Source organism: Cyrtonyx montezumae, unplaced genomic scaffold (genome assembly GCF_038088225.1).
Source record: "Cyrtonyx montezumae isolate F1298 unplaced genomic scaffold, pur_monq_1.0 scaffold_26, whole genome shotgun sequence".
NCBI lineage: Eukaryota > Metazoa > Chordata > Aves > Galliformes > Odontophoridae > Cyrtonyx > Cyrtonyx montezumae.
The window spans coordinates 3,558,439-3,576,230 of NW_027072003.1; the positions used below are offsets into that span (position 1 = coordinate 3,558,439).

The window sequence follows — 17,792 nt, forward strand, 5'->3', positions numbered from 1 at the left end:
ACGAGGCCACTAGCCACACTGCTCCTGTATGCAGCCCTGACTGCCTCCTGTGGAGCAGAGCACCCCGATGGGGAGCTGGACACAGAAAGGAAGGATCCTCAGGGCTGCAGGTTTGACTTCTGGAAACCCTTGTCCTTAGGGATTTGTTCTGCAGAGCACAAACCATGTCGGACTTCAGCCCAATCACACCAAAGATTTCAGCCCAGCAGCAGCCCAGACTACATGCCATGCTTCAGCTTGGAAAAAAAAAAAAGCAAAGCAAGGGTTGTTTGTGTTCTGGAGATGCCAAAGTGCCTTGGCACCTGTGACTTGGCAGGACGACGCTTCCTTGTCTGTTAAAGCAAATATATTTGCGTAACTCCATCTTGTTCAGAGACAAAGGATTGGTTTTACCAGAAACTTCAAGGGCAAAGGCAGAAGCTTGGATAAAGAAACTGTTAATCTGGCAGGAACTGCCTCTTGTCCACAGTGCCCAAGTGGCTGCAGGTCCTCTCCAGTTGCTTTCAGCTGGGGTTCCTCTCCTTACAGCTATGCCACCTTTCCCAGCTCCTTCCAAGCACATCTCTGTGCATGCCAGCAGGCAGACAGGTGGTGGGAAAGGCAACACACAGGCATCCAAAATGGAAAAGCTCTCCTGAGAACAGTAGGTGTACAAAAAGCAAACACACCTGTGTTTATCATGGCCAAGTGCAAACCCTAGAGCCTCTGTCCTGCTCCAGCTCCTCAACTTTCCCTATGAGCAGGCGAGAATGTCTTCATGTGGCCCTGAATCAAAAGTATTGCCTTACTAGAATAAAGAAAATGAATCATCCCACATAAACAATTCAACTGTCTCTGATTTTAGGCTTCCATTTCTGACAACCCCATTCTTCACAAGGAACTCTTGTTTGGGTCCCTCGTGAGAGCAGAGCAGCAAGGCTGAAAGCAGCAGCAAAGCACCCACACATATCTCATTTTAAAGGATGAGCAGAGGTCTTGCCCTGCACAGATGAAGCCAAACCTCACTCTCCCCAGGAGGAGGTAAAGGCAGAGGTCAGGGATGGGGCAGACGTCGGCAGCAAGGCCAACCTGCTCTACCTGGAAAGCCAGCGTGCCTGGGTCCTTCAGGACACTGGTTTCCAAAAAATGGAAAACTAATGACAAAGGGTTTTTTTGCCCGGATTTGTTCTATAAAACACTTCCTCTGTTGGTTAGGGATGTCACAACTTGAAAAACTAGGTGAGAACATACAGAGGGGGGTAATCCTTGCAGTGCTGGTGGGAAATGTGGCCGTGACTCAGAGTGCAGCACAGAAAAGGGAAGAGCTACAGGGACAGGACCCCAGCATGCACCGCACAAAGCAGACCCACGAGCTGGCATCAGGTTGAATCCCATCCCAAAGCCAGCAGAGGTGCCAGGGCAGCAACCCAAGCCAGAGCCCACCCTTGGTTGCACAACAGCAGGGTGCAATCGGGAGGCTGTACCCACAGCCAAGTGCCAGCAGAGCCAGGAGGGACATTGGCTGCCCTGCTCCCACGTGGCTCAGGGCTCACTTGGGCTTGGATGCTGTCCCATTAAGGCACAACAGGTGGAAATGTGAGGTTAGAAGTATGAGTATTTAAAACAGGCTGGCACTGCCTGAGCCTGGTGTCCTGGAGGGTGGCAGGACAGACATACACACATACAAGGAGGTCCTGGGGTCAGCCACGAAGCCAGGAGCGGTGAAGCAAAGAGAAAGCAAGAAGTGCAAAACGGTCTGCAGAAGCAACCTGAAGTGTAAGTAATGTTCCTCCATTGTTCTCATTCACTCACCTCCAAGTAGCAGCTTTGAACAGCCATGCATGGATGTGCTGGTCTTGCTGGTAAGGAGATGCTGATTTACTTTAAAAGAGGGTCAGAAGCAGAGAATCAAGCTTATAATGTTGCTTTTCCTCTGTGGTACACTTCTAATCTTCCATTTCTGGAAATAAGTTGAATTATCATTACAATATTTGCTTTGATAGAAAAGAATTGTTAGTAAACATTACCATTGTCATTAATTACATCCTTCTGATTGGCAGCACGGAGACGGTCATAAGGATACAGGTTTGGAAATGTACCACAGCAAAGGGTGGGTTTCTGCACATCTAAACTCTTACCACGCAAAGCCCAAAGACTTCTAATGCATTTGTATAGAGAAATAATGCTGAAACTCACACTGACAGGTGCACAAGTGCTCTCCACTCACCCAGCTCTCACAGCACAGCCTGGGGCACCACTGCAGCACTTTTGGGTTATTGTGCCAGGAACGTTTTGGGTCATAAGTTCCAGGGATATTCGTAGTTTTAAACTAGAAGAGTAGTTTGTAGTGTCGGTTTCACTTTCCAGCCCCAGAAAGAAACAAGTGAACCGTTTGAATCCCATCTGAAAAGCAAATGTCAGTGGAGGGGGCATGTCTTAACAGCTTAAAGGAGCACTGGATCAGGCCATCAGGGAAAGTTTCAGTCATTACCATCAGGATCATTTGGGCATTCTTTTTCATTTGTTATCCAAAATATGGTGCAGGTCTGGCACAGTTTTACCAGGAACGAAAAGAATTCTTAGCTAGGGAGATAATGAGTCCTGCAGGAATTCCTGAAGGCTGTTGATTTTGTTGATAACCTCCAGCAGGATCTGCCTAGCTGCCTCTGCTCATAGTATCACAAAATCAGCACGCCCTGCTTACCCTCACCATGCTGTAGAAGAGGGCATCAATTCAGAACAAGGATTTATTTTCTCCATGTGTTTGGGTCAGGCTGATCTTTTCACAAGTTCACTGCTCACACACCTCCACGAAGCTCTGTCCAAGGGGATGGGTGGCTTTTCCCCATTAGCAACAGTCACAGTGCAGCCATCAGCACAGTCACTGTGATGGGCCCCATGAGGATGTACAGAGCTGTGGTGGTGGGCAGCAGGATACATGCTGCTGTGCTCTGCCTTCAGGCACCAGCATCCATGTCCACGTTCCTCCTCACACAGCTCCAACAGTTCTGCTCAGCATCACACCCACAGCAGCTTGCATCCCTGCAGCTCACCCCCAACATTAGTGGGTCTGGTTTTAAAAGGATTTGAAGGGGGAAAAAGCTACATATATTACTCCATTCTCTGTGTTATTTCTTGATTATGGGGATAATTGCCATAATAATTCTGTTTGACAGAGCATTTGCTATCAGCTCTTTGTGTTCCACTGATCCCAGTGCCTGTCCTTGACACTGGTTATTGTTAAGAGCAATAGTTAATGGCTAATAGATGATACTCTGTTGATCCCTTGCAAGCTGCACCATGAGTACGCTGTTTCTCAGGTGAGAAACTTGCATCTGAATCAGCAGAATTTGGGAACCGAGCTCTGTTTTTTCATACACACTCAGAGCAGCGTCTTGCTTGCATGCACATCAGTTGCTTCAGGTCCTGATGTCCCCTGTGTCATCACAAATTTGAAGACATCCCTCCCTAGTGGCCAGGTCAACCCTCCTAGGAGGGGAAGGCTCCTGCAGCAGCAGACTGAGCCTGCCTGGCAGTTTTGCTGCAGCACAGTTCTGTGCTGCTCAGCTCTGAAATACATTATGCTGGGGCAGGAAAGAGGAAGAAGCCAGCAGTTTTGATGTTGCAAGATGAAAGTCGATTCCACTTCAGAAAAGATATATCTGAGTTATATCTGAAAAAGAAAATAGAACAAAAGGGAATGAGTATATCCCCAGCCCACAGCTGGTGCTGATCCCAAGACAACCACTGCTGCAGAACTGGGAATTGGTGCCACTGGGGACACAGCCACTTGACCACAGGAGCAATTTCCAACAGCAGCTGCTCCTCTGCTGATCCTGTGAGTCAAGAGGGTAAAAACTAGGGCACCTCTAGTCCTTTTTCCTCACTTTACCCATCAAAATATTTCAAACTAAGGAGCAGAATTTGGCTGGAATATCCAAAATGCCAACTCAGTATTCCCCATCTGCAGCTTCTTTGCCCTGTGCTACAGAGCAGCTTCAAAGACACTTCCCAGTGGGAATAACAGGGCTTCCTCTTCCTCCTCCCAACACCATCCTATGGCACCACCTCCCATACAATCTCACACTCAGGTTTTACTATATCAGGTTTTTAAGTCAGCACATTCAAAATGTTGGGATCAGCAGCCCAAAGCACGAATGCTGCTCCCACCAGGATCCCACCAGCCTGCATGATGCCCAGCATGGTGCACTCACAAAGGGCTGGTGCCAACACATCTCCCAGCACCCACCAGTCAGTGGGGACACCGTGGTCTCGTGCTTGGTCTTTCCTGCTCCAAGGGAACCAGGAACCCAGTGCAGAGACAGTGCAGAGCAACAGAAGCAGAGTGCAACTGCCAACTGAGCCCAATGGGACAGCTCAGAGATGAGAGCAGCCACATCACGCAGCCCCACACAAAGGATGGGGGCATCCATGAAGTCTGTGCAACTTTTTCTGCATGGAGTGACCCAGTTTGGGAGCACACAAACCTCATGCTTCATGCTAGACTTCATGAGGACACGAAGACTCTCTCAGAACCACCCATGGGTGCAGTGTTAATGCAGATTGCACGCACAGCCACATACTTGCACTCCCACACAGCTCAGCAGCACTTTCTCTTAGCTGCAATCTGAGATTTCCATTCATTCAGTAAGTGAAGCAAGGCATTAGCATCAGTGGAGGAGCAGAGGCAGTGCAGAGCTGCAGGTGTGTGCAGTGCTGCACGCAACTTGTTACCCTCATGGAGGCACAGCTGCACCCCTGTGGCCTCAAAGATGCAAAACCTTTCTGCTCTCACACACGCAGACCACTCTGGCACATCTTTCTGGGCACAGCTTCATCATTTTCCCTCCGTAGCCCCTCACTGCCCAGCAAGATGCTGCCGAAGCAGCCAATTGCTTTGGGAAGGATTCAGACCAACAGATGGCACAAACCTTGCCAAGAAGGGAGAAAAGCTGACCCAGGACCTGCCCTTGTCCCACCCTGCAGTGAGAGTGGGAGAGCAGCAGCCACAGGAGCCCCGTGGGGCTGTGCTGTGCGGCACTGTTTGCTTTCTGCCGTGCACAGTTTGTTTGCTCTGCTGGCTGTCTGTGGGATAAGTATGAAGAAGCATTTTTTTCATGCTCAGTGGGTTAATTATTAGCTATAGACAAGTGGACATCGAGCAATTAAAAGTCACAATACAAGGAAGAAAGAAAACAGAACGCCTTTCATCTTTACACGGAAGCAAAGGCGTTTTTCTTCTACAGGGAATTACCCCTAATAAAACAAACCCTATCACCTGATGCCCAGAAATCAAATTCCTGTTAATAAAGACTTTCCTTGGCATCCATTGTCTTCTCTATAGCTTGTAATAATGAACGGGTACACTGGCAGCCTGGAAACACATCTTCTCACCATGGAGAGTCCTCCAGCACACTCACATCACTGTGAATTAAAAGCCCTGGCTTTCCCTGGACCGACGCTGATATCAGAACAGGGAAAAGCCACAGATATTCATCCTATGGGCACATCTCAGGGGATGAACAGAGAAAGCCATCGTTTTGAATCCTGCCAGGGCTACACAGGTCTGCTTCTCCACAGGGTTTAAATCTCTGCACCTCACCAATCAGCAACCGAGGGGAGAAAAGGCCCAACTCGACCACATTTTTCCAGAGAACAGGGAAACAACAATCAGAAATCAAATACAGGCTTCAGACAGGAGCTGCTCTACACAAGCAGGTTTTCCCAAGGAGTGGCTTTGGCAGCCAGGCTCCCAGGGGAACAAACCCTTCTTTCACTGCATGGGCAACGAACCATCATAAGTGGCATTATCTCCTGGCAAGGATCACACGAGCAGCCCAACACCAGGTCACCCTGAATTCCAGCCCTGCCAAGGTTCAGCAGCTTTTGGGCCATCTTTGCACTTCAGCCTTCTGATGGGCTGTTGTTGAGTACCCAAATGTCACTTCTGACTCCGAATCAAGCCTGATTTGGCCAAATCGCTTCTTGTGCTGTGCACATCACCACTGCTGTCAGCCTGCAAGCCTGGTTTATGGTAAAAACAATTCCTCCCACCTGATGTGGTTGAGGATTGCTGCATTGAGATGCACAGGTAGCTGCAGTGCCATGTAGCAAAACAGGCAAGGACAGATATCAGCTCCCCATTTCCTATTAAACTGCTTGACAAGTGATTAAATTGTTGTTAAGTTATATTTCTCGCTAGGTCTAACAGCCACAGTACTCATATCCTCCAGGCACAGAGATTATTAGACAACTCGACCATTCATCATTTTTGTAAGCACTATTATTCACCAATTTCTGTGCCTTCCCCAGGGAATGCAAGAAGCATGACTTTCCTGGCGTTCATCCTCCTCCTCTCCTTCCTCTCAGCTGAATCTGCAGGAAGTAGATATCCTCCCAAATCAAGTAAGCACAACCTGCATGGGGGGGTGGGGGGGACAGGGGTTTGCATTAAATCAGATGATGTGTTCCTATGGGAGAGAGAAGGGTTTGGGGCCCCCATTCACACCCAGCACTGCCACGGGACCTTTCAAAGGTCCCCAAACATACCAGGACGTGCGTGTGGCACGCTCACCCGTTGGGTTTTCTTCTTGCAGTCTTAAACCCAGTGTTCGGACCGCGGCAGGTGTACGGCCTGGTCGATGGCTCCGTCACCATCAAGTGCTTCTACCCTCCCACCACGGTGAACCGACACGACAGGAAGTACTGGTGCAGGGAATCCTCCAGGAGCTGCGTGACCGTGGTGTCCACCAACGGGTACACGGCGCGGGGTTACCAGGGCAGAGCCACCGTCACCGACTTCCCGGAGCAGGGTGTCATGCTGGTCAACATCTCACAGCTGGGCCTGGCAGACCGAGGCACCTACCAGTGTGGCGTCGGGATCAACGGCAGAGGGCTCTCCTACAGGGTCAGCCTGGACATCTCTGAAGGTGATCACAGCCTGTTCTTTCAGTTTTTCTTTCCCTTTTTGATAGAGTTTCATGGGATGTTTGCACAGGAAGAGCACCACGAGCTCAGGGTGTTTCATGCTTCCAGAAAACAGCAGGGTCTTTTCCCCCCCACCCACTCATGTTCCTACAGAACAGATTTTTCTTTGACCAAAAATCTGGCCTAGAAATCAGACACTCAATGCCATAAATCTTGCTGGGAAAGCCCATCCCCCAGCTTCCACTGGGGCAGGCACTGACCGCTCTCTGATCACACAGGTCCAAACACACCCGAGGAAGCTGAGCTCTTCTACGTGGAGCTGCAGGGCTCTGTGAGCATGAGCTGTGACTTCGGGGAGGACTATGCCAGCTCGAGGAAGTACTTGTGCAAGATGGAGAAGGGCGGCTGCCGCAACATCATTGATACGTATGGGAAAATAGATTCGGATTTCCAAGGGAGAGTCCTGCTGAGCAATGAGAACGCGGAGGGCGCGTTCAGCATCATGATAACCCAGGTGGACTGGGAAGATGCTGGCCTGTACCTGTGCGGGGCTGGCTTCTACGGAGAGTATGGAGAAACAAAGGAGCTGGATTTGCATGTCTATGAGGGTGAGTGAGCTGTACCCACTTGCTTTGTAGCCCTTCGTCTCTGCTTTTCTTCAGAAGCGTCGCTAACAATCTCACTTAATCGAGGAGGACTTTAAGATCACCCTTCATCTAGCAGAGGGGACAAAACTATGAAAGGCTGATTTGCTAAGACAACAACCACTGAGAGCATTTGAAAAGGGAAAGGCCTGGCAGACTCTTTGGGGTCAATTCTGGCAGTGCCAGAATGGTCCCCTCACACCTGCACCCCAAGCATCCCCTGGATGTTGTTTAGCTTGGCAACTCAGGCACGAGGTCAGCAGGCCTGACTGCTCATTTAATTTTTCATCTCCAGGGACAAAAGTTCCACAAGGAAAGCACACAATATTTGGAGTGAACGGAAGCTCAGCGACTATTGAATGCCACTACGACCCGACCAAAAATTACTCACTGAAGTATTTGTGCAAATGGAGAACGACAGGGTGTGCTCGGATCATAGATAACACCGGCTTCTTGCCCAGCACTTACGAAGGACGAGTGGCCATGTTTGACAACCCAAAGAATGGCACATTGAGCATCGTCCTGAACCAGCTGCGCAGCAGCGACGAGGGCTACTACTGGTGCATGACAGATGATCACAGGGAGAGGAAAACATCGAAGGAGCTGAAGATTGTAGAAGGTATGAACCCATAAGCAGCAGTTCCGCCCTCTCAATGAAAACAAGACCAGCTCCCAAGCTTCATGGGATCATTAAGGTTGGGAAAGACCTCTAAGGTCATCATATCCAACCTCCACGATGGAGCAGATCTCACTTTTTGGGGAGAGATGTGAGTAATGATTCTGAAGTTTTGTCATGAGGCAAAGCATCGTGACAGTCCCACCCCCCCCCCCCCATGCTCCTCCAGCTTTGGGATGAAAATGCAAGGTTAGCCTTAGGGGGAAGTGTTGACAAAAAGGTCTCAACACAAGTATTACAAAAAAAACCAGCTTTCACCCAGCAACTATGAGGGAATGAGGAATCCCACCATTAATTTAACAACGTCAGGAGCAGTTTTGCTCAAGGTCACACCTCCTGCTTCACCCTGTCCAACAGCCCTATGCCTGTTGGGTACCAACCCACTGCCAAACCACTAACTGCAGCCTCACGTTTTGTTTGCCCTCGCAGGAGAGCCGGGATTAACGGGAAAGAAGGAAGTGCAGGCAGAAGTGGGTTCACGGGTCGACTTAACATGTTCCTACTCATGCAAGTACTACTCCTACGAGAAGTACTGGTGCAAGTGGAGCAGCGATGGCTGCACCCCACTGACTGCTTCAGACCAAAGCCACCCAGGGCCGGACATCAGCTGTGACACCGCCAACAAAACACTCATCCTGAGCCTCGACCCCGTGACGGTGGAGGACCAGGGGTGGTACTGGTGTGGGGTGAGGCGCAACGGCCGCTATGGGGAGACCATGGCAGTGTCTGTGCACGTGGATGGAGGTGAGCCCCAGGGAATGAAGCTCGGGGGATGGAGCACGCTGCAGGGAGGAGTCCTCTTCTCGTCCACTAGGTTGCAGCACCTCGAAACAGAAATGCTTTTATGCGGGCTCTCCCGGAGCGGCTGCCTTAGTTCCCATTCACAAAACGCTGCAGTTCTCACAGTCACTTCTTCCCGCATCATTTTCCACCCCATCTTCACTAATTGATACTCTCACAATTCATGACATCGCTTGAAATGATGCAGCCTCCAACACCTGTCACATGAAGAGCTCAGTGTAGCTCCGAAGAGCTCATTCATCATCATAGATGAAAAAGTACTGGGATGGAGAAAGGAAGAGCTGAAAGAAAGGAGAAAGGAAGGGCAGTATTTTAGGGCGCTCACACCTCACATCCTTTCTTACCTACACCATGCAGGGAAAGCTGCCGATGTCAGCCCGGAGCTCCTGGATCTGGAAGCCAGCAATGCTGCTGCTCCTGACGGGGCTGTTCCTCAGGACAGAGCCAACAGCGATGCTGGGGTGCAAAGGGCAGCTGCCTCAGAAAGGTCAGTCCTTTCCCCAGCCTCTCTCATCTTGCAGAGTTAACTTCTCGTTGACATGCTGCTTGCACACTCCGCACACAGTTTAGCAATCTATTTTTTTTAAGTTGTTTTTCTCCAAAGAAATAAGCTCAAAGCACCAGAAGGAGCAAAAAAAATCACCATGAAAGACTTGAAATTACTTCCTAGATGAGGTAAACACTGTCTCAGAAAGAAACAATTGGAATTTCTAGGTATAGAAATAACAATTAAAGGCATTTCTGTCGAGATTAGAGTGCCTTCCTTCACACAGTTATTACCCAGCTGCTACTGCAGCTGCTTGGGCACTGCCTGCATCCAACACCTCCACTTCTCCTCCTGTGATGTGTCCAGATCAGATCACTAATTGGATTGCATTGCACTTGCTCAGATGTCCCAACCTATGTAGACTTTGGGACTGATGGAAATCCACGTACACTGTTCAGTGTGGATTGATTCCATAAGAAAATGCTTTTCACAGCTCAGTGCTCCTCCTTGCTCTCTTCCAGCTCTGAGCAAAGCTCTGGTTCCGACACTCTTGCCTTAGTCCTGGGCCCCATTGGTGCAGTGCTCCTGATCCTCGTTACAGCTTTTGCTGTCTTTAAATACCGTCAGATCAGGAGATCAGGTGAGTCCCTGCCCTGTGTAAGCCCCAGCACATCACAATGTTAAGATGAAGGCAGCAGCCTCCGCTTGCAGAGCTCTGGCTGGAGCTGCTCCCAGCACTGCTGTGCAGAGAGGGCTGATTGCTTCTCCTGCACAGATCTGGTGTCAGTGGGCAGCTACAGGACCAACGTCAGCATGTCAGACTTCGAGAGCGCAAAGGAGTACGGAGCAAACGACAACATCTGCATGAAGCAGACCCAGGAGACCCAGCTGGGAGGGGACGGTACGGCACTGCTCCAACCCCTTGGTGAAGGCAGCAAGGGCCTGAAGAAGCCCAACAGCTGCTGAGATATCGCACCCTAACATCTGCTTTTCTGTCTGTGCAGAATTTGTCACCACAACAGCCAACACTGAAAGCACTGCTGAGACAAAGAAGGCAAAACGGGTAAGGGGACACAGGAAAGAGCACTAACCTGAAATCCCAACTCAGCCCTGCAGCATCACCAAGCAGCTACCCCAGCCCCTGGGCCCTATTTGTAGCCAGGTGCCTTCATCATGGCTGAGTCAGCCCAGCTGTAGGAAGTTAGCCCCCGGGGGGGGACCATAACCCCTTCCAGCCCCACGTATCCCAAGCCATGCCTGCTCTGGATGAGCCTGTGCTGCCAGTGTGGCACAAACACACAGCACAAGGTCAGAGCGTCTCTTTATGCCCCCCAGCTGCAGTTTAGCTGTAGTTGCAAGTTGCTCAGGCAATTTTTGTGCATCGCCCCAAAGGATGAGCGATGCTTTCTGCACACACCCTCTCCCCACCACCCCTCACCTTGTCCTCCCTCCTGCAGGGCTCCAAGGAGGATGCTGACCTCGCCTACTCTGCCTCGCTCCTCACCTCCAGCACCATCACCCAGAACCCCGTGGGGGACAACACAGCCCCAGCTGCAGCCCCTCCTCTTTGGGGTGGCTCAGTCTGAGGGTGAGGGATGGGGACACACAGCTGGGGGTGGCTCTGCTATGAGGATCCCTGCTAGAGCTCAGCCCGCTGTGCTTCTTGCTGCCGCCCCCATTTGCTATCACTTGATTTTCTGTCTTTAAATTCAGCTTGGTGTGTTGGTTCAGCCACAATCACTGAGCCCCAACAGCCACAGTGCAGCCAGGACCTCTGCAATGCTTCCAAAAGACCAGAAGATATATTTTTTTAATCTTTGTTTATTTGTTTGTTTTCCCCTTGAAATCCCTTCAGGACGATGCCTTTTGCTTTTGATTTCCCTCTGCTCTCCTGGTCCTAGGGCAGCACCTGCAGACCAGGAGTGCCTGGAGGTGCTCGTGACCAATAAAGATACAAGCAGCTTTCAGCAGACCAGGAGGGCTCTCAGTCTGTGGCAGAACGTGGGGGAAAGCACAGAGTGCTATTAATTAACATGACAACCTACTTAAGTGATTAGGCAATAGGCACCAGCCGTCAGTCTGCCTGTTTGGTTTCATGTTTGTCCAGGTAGAAGCAATGGTGGCTGTAATTAAAACGGTGTTGTCTCCTGGTCTTATCCTCGAGAGTGGGTTATTCAACAGAGAAAAGCAATTTCTCTGTGCACACTGCTGCCTGTAGGTCGGGTCCTGGTGCAGAGGAGCAGCGAGGGTGGAGATGTGACAGAGGAGCAGAGATTTGCCCTGAACACAAATGGCTTTGCACGTCCCCAGGGCACAGAGGGATGGAGGGGACAGACAGAAACAGCACTGACCTGTTCAGGTTCTCTGATTCTGCCTGGGTTATGTGCATCTCTGACAGCGAGCTGTGAAATGTAAAGAATAAGAAGCATTACTGCATCCTCCCCAGGAGCAGCAGGGGCAGGACAGGTCTGTGCCTGCCCATGGTTTCTGGAAGTGAATGAATGATTCTGGTGCAATAAGAAACGCGTCCCCAGGGGCTGAGCAGCATTACAGCTGCAGGAGGACACTGCGGTTTGGAAATCTCCAGGAGGAGAAAACCCCTTTCTCTCTCCCTTTGCAAAGCAGCTTCCTCCTCCACCTGCCCCAGGGCGGCCTTTCCTCTGCAGGAGCAGAGTGCATGGATAGGAGCATGGAAGTCACACTTCAAGACGCTGTTCGTGAGAAAGCGAAGTGAAGGAAACCCTGAAAGCATTTCCTTTTTGGCATAAGCAAATATTTGAGCAAGAACAGTGAGTGATCACTGAGTGCACAGCCATTCGAGGCCAGAAGAGCACAAAAGAGGTGGGGATGGGCATGAGCTACACATCGTGCTCAAATGGAAATGATCCCATGGACAAACTGGACTGGTTTCACACTGCTCCTGTTTCCATTTTGGAGTTGCCAGCATTGGGGTGGGGGGGTTCACTGCAGGATGCTCCTCCTCCCACTGCAGCCCCACCACTGCAGGACGAGGCCTTGCACTTCGTCTCCCCTGCACCAACACATCCACTCGTGTTGGAAAGCAAAGTCGGACACCTCCTGCTTCCTGACTGCTCTTACAAATGAAAACAACCCAACATCACCTGTGGGTTTGTTGGCATCGGTTTGGTTTTTTTCCTAAAAAACAGAAGTCACTTGACATTAGAGTCATAGCCATAGGTTATGTGGTGCATCTGATCACACTGATGTACCTGCTCTGAGAGGGCACCATGGTGAGCTCAGAGTTTCACCTGCTTGAGATGTAATTCCTCTGAATTCTGACAGAATTCAGCACAAACTCAGCACAGTTTCAGGCTGGGTTTGTTTACAGTAAGTGCATCAGCCTTCCACAAAGCCTCCTGATGAGTGTCAGTAAATGCAAACCAGAAGTTTCTTCTATTCAGCAACCACATATCTTCTATAGAACACTTACTGATGCTGCAGAAAATGTCATCTGAAAAGGAAACACAGATTTCCTTGGCTTGCAGTACCTGCAAGGACCTATTCCTGCAAGTGTTTGTCACCCATCACCTCCTTTCAGCAGGAGCTGAGCCCAGAGCTGCAAATGCACATCTGTAGCATCAGCTCTATGGGAGCAGTCCCTGCCTGGCTCTCAGTACTCATGAACATACAGTCTTTAAGCAAAGAGTTTCTTATTTAAACAACACTTTTATTAAGTTATGATAGCTTATGCCTGCTAGCAAGAGAGCTCTTTAAAACTCTCCCCTTGGAAAGTGTCTTTCAATAGAAGTCAGAGATGTGAATGCTCTGTTGCTTCAAGAGGACTCTGCATTGCCATCTAAATACAAGACCCCGTGGTCCCATACCCATGGCAGAACACTCAGTGTTTGATCAAACATCAGCTGCAGTCAGTGACATATTGCTCTGGGACAGAGCATTCCCGGGGTGTGCAGCCTCCCAGCAGCTCTGTTAGAGCACGGTTCCTCTCTATGGGGATTTCTCCATCCAGTCCAGCAGGATGTCCAGCTCACCCAGGGATTTCATGGCTGCAGATGTGACATTCAACTGAAAGGGACATAAAGGAGAGGGCTGTGAGCAAAGACAGTGGTACTACCAAGTGTAACGAGGCATTCATGAATAGCTGTGTTAATTACTAGGCTTCATCATCAGCTTACCCCTTCATAGTTCACAAGTATCTGCTTAAACCTCTCGGTGGGTTCCTGTCCACACAAGCACTTATTTTCGTCGTGCTAGGAAAACAAAATTGAATTCGTTAAGCTGGAGGGTTTTGGTTTCGTAGAACCCATCACAGAATCACCGAGGTTAGAATGGACTTCCAAGGTGACCCAGCCCAACCATCCACCTCCCACCAATACTTCCCACAAAACCACACACAACATCTGCACGTTTCTTGAACACGAGCATTTTAAGGATGAGAGATTGCTTTCAGAACTATTACACAGACAGAGAACCAAGCTGACTGTGCCAAAGGCCCCAAAATCAGGCTCCACTGGGAACAGTTCTCTCAAACAGACCCAGGGACACAGCAGGTGCTGTTTTTCAGAGCTTCTCCGGCAGTCAACGAGTGCACACAACAATTTCTCAATGAACACTCGAACCCTTCTCATCGCGCTCCTTCCCATTCTTGGTCAAAACTTTCCTCTAAATAAAGGTTTTGTAACTTATGAAACGCTTGGGTTTATTTGCATACCAAATGCCAACAGCTGAAACTAAACTTTAGCAACATGAGACTCACACACTGCTCGAGTTTCCTTTTGATGCTGAGGAAGGAGTTGGCTATGCTGCTGATCTTTCGGTTGACGTAGGAATTCTCGGTCTGGCAGTGCTTGAAGACTTTGTCCACGTAGAAGTTGAAGACTTTATGGACGATGCAGCATTTATCTGAAGACTTAAGTGACAAACTCCACTTTTCCTGTGTGCTTCAAACCCAATTGGCACAGCCCTTTTTCCCAACGCTAGAACAAAACATCTCTGCCAGCCACTGCTGGAGCTGACAGTGGTGTATAAACCTTTTGCAGCTCTGCTTGAGATATATTGATAAGAGATATCAGCAGCTCCAAGCCCTGAGTGCTGTTATCAGGATGGAATGAGGCAGAGCAGAGCCATGAGGGCACCCACCTGGACCCTGTGCAGAGAGTGTGGATGGGACAGGATGCTCAGCGACCTGATGGGGTCCCGGGCTTGCTGCATGGAGAGAGAGGTTCAATGAGGGATGTGTTGGGGCTTTAGGAACACAGGCTGCTCCTCAGGAGCCCACAGCAAGACTTACAATGTTGGCTTTGATGGCAGTGAAGCCGGCCCTGATCTCACTCATGCTCATTGAAATCCTGCAGGGGCCAAAGTGGAGGATTGTGTTCCCAGCTGCCGGCAGCAGGGTGAGGCAGCAAGTCATGGAGCAGAGGCAGAGCAGCAGACGGGATCCTGGCATGCCTGGAGCACCTGCCAAGTACAGATAAAGGAGGTACAGACAAATAAAGCATTTGACAACCTGCTGGAACATCAAGGCTGAAAACTGTGACCAAAAGCAGCAGACCCCAAAGGCTGCTCCCAAAGGAGAACGTTTTCCCTGTGGAACTGCAGGGAGACTTCAAACGTAGGTTGTTTTTGCACTGACATGCATAAATAAAACCTTTACAGAGATTCATTATAGAGAAATACCAATGACACATGGCAGAAGGATAGAGCCAGCACTTTACCTGCTTCGTTGGCGTGGGTCAACCTGTCCTGCCGACGTCTGTCCCGAATTGCTCCGAAGAACGTGTTTTTATCCAGGTACCAGGAGGAAACAACTCACAGATTAAGTTTTGGGACTTTTCTTGCTTTTCCCAACATCTATTTCCCTTTGCAATTATCTGAATTAATTAGCAAGCGATAGGGACTAACTCCTTCACTCACTGGTGTTTCCCTAGCATCTGGGGGCGGAGCGCTGGGAGGATGGGAGGGAGGGGAAGCACCATGCTGGGGTGGCACCTCCAGCCATGGGGGTGTCCCTGGGTGGGAGGCATCTGGCCCTGCAGCAGGGGTTGGAAAGATGCTGGGCCCCTTCTCCAGCACTGTCCCAGCATGTGGGACCTCTGTCCTTTGTGTTAGGGGGACCCTGCCCCCAGGCTCGCTCCTAGGAGGGGTGGATACTCATATTCACAAGCACGTCCCCAGGATTAGGGGGCCATTGATGCTTGAGTATGAGAAGCTTTGAGACAACACCCTGGGGCCATGAGAAGTCCCTTGGTTTCCAAGAGCACGGGTAATGGAGGCTATCATTGCACACAGCCCAGGCTCACAAATTGCAAACAAATGAGTAGTTAAATGAACTCCTCAGGCTGCCTGTACCCAGTGGGGACACTCTGATGGACCTGGGGGCACCTCCATCCCCACCATGGTGCAGAGCAATGGCTGGGCACACAGCTGTTGCCATGCACAGATGGGGTGTGAACACCTGTGGGCCATCGGGTTTTCCTAGGTGAGTAATTTATTGATAAAGAAACTCAATCTCGAGAGTATATCCATCGTCACATCAGGGCAGGCAAATAGGCTTTATGCCCAGACTGATCACTGTATTGCACACAGTTGAAATTGCCACAAATGCACCCACCATGCTCCCCTTGCCCCTAGGAAGGAAACCAGCCAAAGGCAGCTCCACACCCACCTCAGGCTGCATGTCACCTTGCCGAAGCATTGGGGCAATCCTCAGCAGCACATGCCCCTTAATCTACACCTTTCTCTCTGAATCCCCAGCTACTGCTTGTGAAATTGCAGCAGAAGCTTTGCTCAGAGTGGAGGAAGAGGCATGCAAGCACCCAAACATGCCTGCAGCTTTCCCAGGCACCCAGTGCACGCCCAGCCCAGCAGGGAAACAGGGGAAGAGCAGCAAGTTCTTACTTCATTATGTAAATTGTAGATGAGAAGAAGGGATTTCTCTTTTTTCCTTTTGGTAACCAAACTTTTTCCTTTTTGGTAACTGGAGCCCAGGAGGCAAGAGAGCCAAGCACCAGTGGGTGAGAAACTCAATACAAAATACACCCTGTGTGGGAAGCCAATGGGTGATGGGGGTGATGCTCTGATTTCCCTTTGCAGCACACATAGGAGAGGCTCTGGTCCAAGTGCCAGCTGTAGCAGCAGGAGGATATCCCCAATAAACCAGCAAGCCATGGCTCATACTATCTGGGAAGGAAGAGGAAAAAAGAAAGAGGGATTTTTGAAGCATAGTGTGATGGAACAGCTGAGATCAGATGGTGAAGTGGGAACTGGCTGCCTGAGGGCACCTCCAGTGTCATTCAGGCTTTGATATGCAGCTGCACCCTGGGGATGTTGCCCTATTCTGTCCTTCCACGCAGCCCAGAAAGCAGCTAGGACCCAAATAACTTGTCACGACAGCACATGGTTTGCCATCTACACTGTCACCATGATCAGGGGTTACAAGGCAAGAGCACAAGCCCTGTGCTTCACTAACTCTTCTCCAGATCTCAAACCAAGAGAGAAAAGTAGCCTTTGAGCAGCACTTTGAGCAGCCCCTGCTGACCCAACACCACAGTCATTCAGAGATCCAGAAGCTTTTATTTCATCCTAAAAACAAACCAACCATCCAACCAGAAACAAAAATAGATACTCTGACCCAAATAGGAGCTGCTCTGTCGATGACTGACCGCACACGTGTGTTAAGTCTAGATTTCCAGTAAAGGATTTCAGAGTGATAATGTATGTTTCAATAGCACATCTCAAAGTAGTTTCATGCTATAAGAGCTGATAATGCTTTGCAGACCATTTGTCATTCAGTAGCATTACTCATTTCACGGCAGTTTTAGGTACTCCACCATATTAAATCTGAAGCTGATAATGCTTTGTACACAGATCCTCAGAACGAGACGACATGAATGACAGAAATGCCAATACTCATTTTAACAAAAGAAAAATCCAGATGTAATAGTGGACAGCTGTGACAGTATCTGAGCTCAGGGAGCAATTCATGCTGTGCTTCAGAACATCTTCATCTCACACAGACCAGCTCTGCCACGCAGGGCAAACGTGCCCATCTCAAGCCCCTTTGGACCTAATGGGGACTCCAAACCCAGGGGTTGTCCTGAGGACAGTGCCTCAGCACCGCGTGCTCTATTAGCTGCAGCTCACATCAAAACTGTGCTCTATCCAAGCCCTGAAAATCAAGCTGCTCTCCTCTCTCTTAATTAGTGCAATCCATTATCGACAGAAACCAGGGAGCTGCTATCAGAGCAGCCTCACCCGCCCGCTCAGCCACAGCTGCTGACAAAAGTAGAAAATTGTT

At 49.8% G+C, this 17,792-nt stretch overlaps 3 protein-coding genes across 3 annotated transcripts in view; 2 read left to right on the forward strand and 1 right to left on the reverse strand.

Moving 5' to 3' along the window:
- The window catches only part of CD34 (CD34 molecule), a 212,868-nt gene that overhangs the window by 141,193 nt on the left and 53,883 nt on the right, over positions 1 to 17,792 (forward strand). The gene's annotated exons all lie outside the window — the stretch shown is intronic.
- Positions 1,527 to 11,486, forward strand: PIGR (polymeric immunoglobulin receptor). Its single transcript, XM_065740392.1, has 11 exons — positions 1,527 to 1,755; positions 6,292 to 6,384; positions 6,576 to 6,908; positions 7,185 to 7,514; positions 7,846 to 8,169; positions 8,656 to 8,970; positions 9,385 to 9,514; positions 10,036 to 10,154; positions 10,290 to 10,415; positions 10,519 to 10,577; positions 10,972 to 11,486. Exons 2-11 carry the CDS (start codon positions 6,306 to 6,308, stop codon positions 11,098 to 11,100), a joined length of 1,944 nt encoding a protein of 647 aa, XP_065596464.1. The 5' UTR covers positions 1,527 to 1,755; positions 6,292 to 6,305; the 3' UTR covers positions 11,101 to 11,486.
- On the reverse strand, positions 13,231 to 16,464 carry LOC136051008 (interleukin-20-like). Its single transcript, XM_065740203.1, has 7 exons — positions 16,394 to 16,464; positions 15,211 to 15,366; positions 14,784 to 14,953; positions 14,633 to 14,698; positions 14,250 to 14,402; positions 13,669 to 13,743; positions 13,231 to 13,558 (listed from the first exon to the last, which is right to left on the reverse strand). Exons 3-7 carry the CDS (start codon positions 14,940 to 14,942, stop codon positions 13,481 to 13,483), a joined length of 531 nt encoding a protein of 176 aa, XP_065596275.1. The 5' UTR covers positions 14,943 to 14,953; positions 15,211 to 15,366; positions 16,394 to 16,464; the 3' UTR covers positions 13,231 to 13,480.

Bases quoted from the DNA above. Each gene is read 5' to 3' on its own strand.
- LOC136051008 (XM_065740203.1), bottom strand. From the start codon at position 14,942: ATGCCAGGATCCCGTCTGCTGCTCTGCCTCTGCTCCATGACTTGCTGC. The intron at 14,699-14,783 runs GTAAGTCTTGCT...CTCTCCATGCAG, and splicing joins CTGCCATCAAAGCCAACATT to CAAGCCCGGGACCCCATCAG. The intron at 13,744-14,249 runs GTGAGTCTCATG...TTGTTTTCCTAG, and splicing joins AAAGGAAACTCGAGCAGTGT to CACGACGAAAATAAGTGCTT.
- PIGR (XM_065740392.1), top strand. From the start codon at position 6,306: ATGACTTTCCTGGCGTTCATCCTCCTCCTCTCCTTCCTCTCAGCTGAA. The intron at 9,515-10,035 runs GTCAGTCCTTTC...GCTCTCTTCCAG, and splicing joins AGGGCAGCTGCCTCAGAAAG to CTCTGAGCAAAGCTCTGGTT. The intron at 10,155-10,289 runs GTGAGTCCCTGC...TCTCCTGCACAG, and splicing joins CCGTCAGATCAGGAGATCAG to ATCTGGTGTCAGTGGGCAGC.